This window comes from Thecamonas trahens (genome assembly GCF_000142905.1).
Source record: "Thecamonas trahens ATCC 50062 unplaced genomic scaffold supercont1.54, whole genome shotgun sequence".
NCBI lineage: Eukaryota > Apusomonadida > Apusomonadidae > Thecamonas > Thecamonas trahens.
Genome location: NW_013657626.1, coordinates 225,003 through 227,320, shown reverse-complemented (window position 1 = coordinate 227,320; position 2,318 = coordinate 225,003). Strand labels below are relative to the sequence as shown.

General features: G+C 68.5%; 1 protein-coding gene across 1 annotated transcript in view; it reads left to right on the top strand.

Annotated features, from left to right (window-relative positions):
* Positions 1-298: 298 nt before the first annotated feature.
* The window catches only part of AMSG_12306 (uncharacterized protein), a gene marked incomplete at both ends in the record, with an annotated part of 3,668 nt that continues 1,648 nt past the window's right edge, over positions 299-2,318 (top strand). The window contains 2 exons of the mRNA XM_013898560.1: positions 299-315; positions 559-2,239. Of these exons, the coding sequence (XP_013754014.1) occupies positions 299-315; positions 559-2,239 (1,698 nt within the window). The remainder of the gene's footprint in view (positions 316-558; positions 2,240-2,318) is intronic.

The window sequence follows — 2,318 nt, the reverse complement described above, 5'->3', positions numbered from 1 at the left end:
ACTCATCTCTCCCTCCCCCCCTCCCCCCTTCCGTCACACCACAAAAACCAAGTTTCCTCCCCGCCCATGCCCTCGTCCCTCCCTCCCCCCCCCCCCGTCCCATCTTCCTCACACACACACACACACACACACTCAACTCATCGTACGCCCCCACCCTCACTCTCCCCCACCCCCACACCCCCACACCCTCTCTCCCTCCCCCTCCCTGCTCTCCCCCTCCCTGCTCTCCCCCTCCCTGTTCCCCCCCCCACATCCACCGTTTCTACTACCTCACCCCCCTCACCCTCCCCTCCAGGACATGAACAAGGAATCCACGTCGAAGACAGAGGGCAAGCCGCGGGGTGGTCGCCGTGGTGGTGGCGGGCGGAGGAAGACTCCTGGTGGTTCTAACAGAAGCTCCCCGGCGTCATCGGCAAAGGCGGACCGTCCGCGCTCGCCCCGGGACTGGCGGAAAGAGTCTGGCGGGAACAGTGGTGGTGGCTCGGGTGGCGGTGGCGGTGGTGGTGGTGGACACGGTTCGCGTCGGAACCATTCGCCGGCGGGTCGTGGTGGTGGCAGTACCGGTTCTGGTTCTGGTGGCAAGCGCGGCCCGCGTCGCAGTGGCCCTGGTGGGAACAAAGGTGGCAGCGGCGGCAAGCATAAGCAGTCGCACTCGCAGCAGCAGCAGCAGCAGGAGCCGCTGGACCCGGTCAAGGTCAAGGAGCGCGCGCTGAAGGAGTACTTTGACAAGTTGCGGCCGGAGAACTTTGACACTTCGGTGGCGCTGGTCGAGACGGCCAAGCTGGACCTGTCGACGACGGCCGAGGTGGCCAAGTTTGTGGGCGCGCTGCTCGACAAGGCGATGAGCTCGCTCAAGGCAACGCCGACGCTGGCGCACCTTGCGCGGTTTATGCAGTTTAAGTCTGTGCGCTCGATGTTCCCGCAGGCCCGCGACGACAGCCAGGCAGTCCATCTTGTGCTCAACGCGCTGCAGGACAAGATGATGTCCCGCCATGAGCTGGGCCTCTCGCGCCGGCAGGTTGTGGGCCTGCTTGCGCTGGTCGGCGAGCTCTTTAACGTCAGCGTCCTCTCGCTCGCCATTCTCTCATCGATCTTTGCCGACCTCTCGCTGTACTTTGCGCCCGACGCCGCTGCCCGTGCCGCCGCGCTCGCCGAGAGCAAAACGGTGATGACCGACCGCCAGACGTGCGACATGGTGGCCGCCTGCCAGCTCTTCCTTACGGTAGGCGCCAAGCTCGACGCGCCCGACGCCGACGAGGCTGCGCACGCGCTTGCCGAACACGTCTTTGTCGGCCTCAAGCTTGCGCAGCGGGCGCAGCTCTTCGACGCCAAGGTCAACTGGCGCATCGGCCAGGTCTGTGAGCAGCGCGTCCGCGGCTGGTCGTGGATGCGTCCGCCGCGCACACGGTCCAAGGTCAAGATCTCCGACAACACCTTTGTGGCGCCGCTCCTCGACCACTGCACCCCGCATGCTATTCAGCGGCTGCAGTTCCTCCGTCCAGTCGCCGCCCTCGGTCAGCTGCTGTATGTTGGTGCGCCGGCGTCGGCTCCGCTCGATCCCGCCCAGCCGACGGTGGCCCAGCTATGTGCCCAGGCCACTACTGAGCGTTGGGCCAAGCGCACCGCCGACATGGCTCTCATCACCGCAGTCGATAAGGTCCAGGCCGAGCACGAGCGCCGCGTCGCCGAGGCGGCCCGCGCCGAGGCCCAAGCCGAGGCCCAAGCCAAGGCCAGGGCCGCCGCCGAGGCCAAGGCCCGCGCTGCTGCCGAAGCCAAGGCCCGCGCGGCTGCCGAGGCCAAGGCCCGCGCGGCTGCCGAGGCCAAGTCTCGCGCTGCTGCCGAGGCCAAGGCCCGTGCCGATTCTCGCGCCCGCACCGCCGCGCCGTCCAAGCCGCACCAGCCGCTCATCCCGCCGTCCCGCTCTGTGGCGGCGGCCAAGTCGGCCGCCACGCCGGTCAAGCCCGCAGTCCACTCGGCGCTCCTCGACGACGATGAGGCCGAGCGGCAGCGTCGCCGTGAGGAGGCGCTCTCGCGCAAGATGGCCGAACGGTCGGTGGCGACCGCGCGGCCGACTGCCGACACGCGGACGACCAAGCGCGGACGCATCAAGTACCCGATCGACGCGCTCATCAAGATGCAGTTCTCCAAGGCTGTCCGGCCGGATCTCATCGACACTAGCAGCTTCCCGCTCGACACGCGGCCGCCGCCAGGCTTTTCGCTGGCGCGGATCACCAAGCCGGTCTTTGGCGCCGGCGAGCTCGCGTCTGCGCGCCAGCACGGCGGCCGCGGCGGGTCTGGCGGACGCCGGTCCGGTGGTC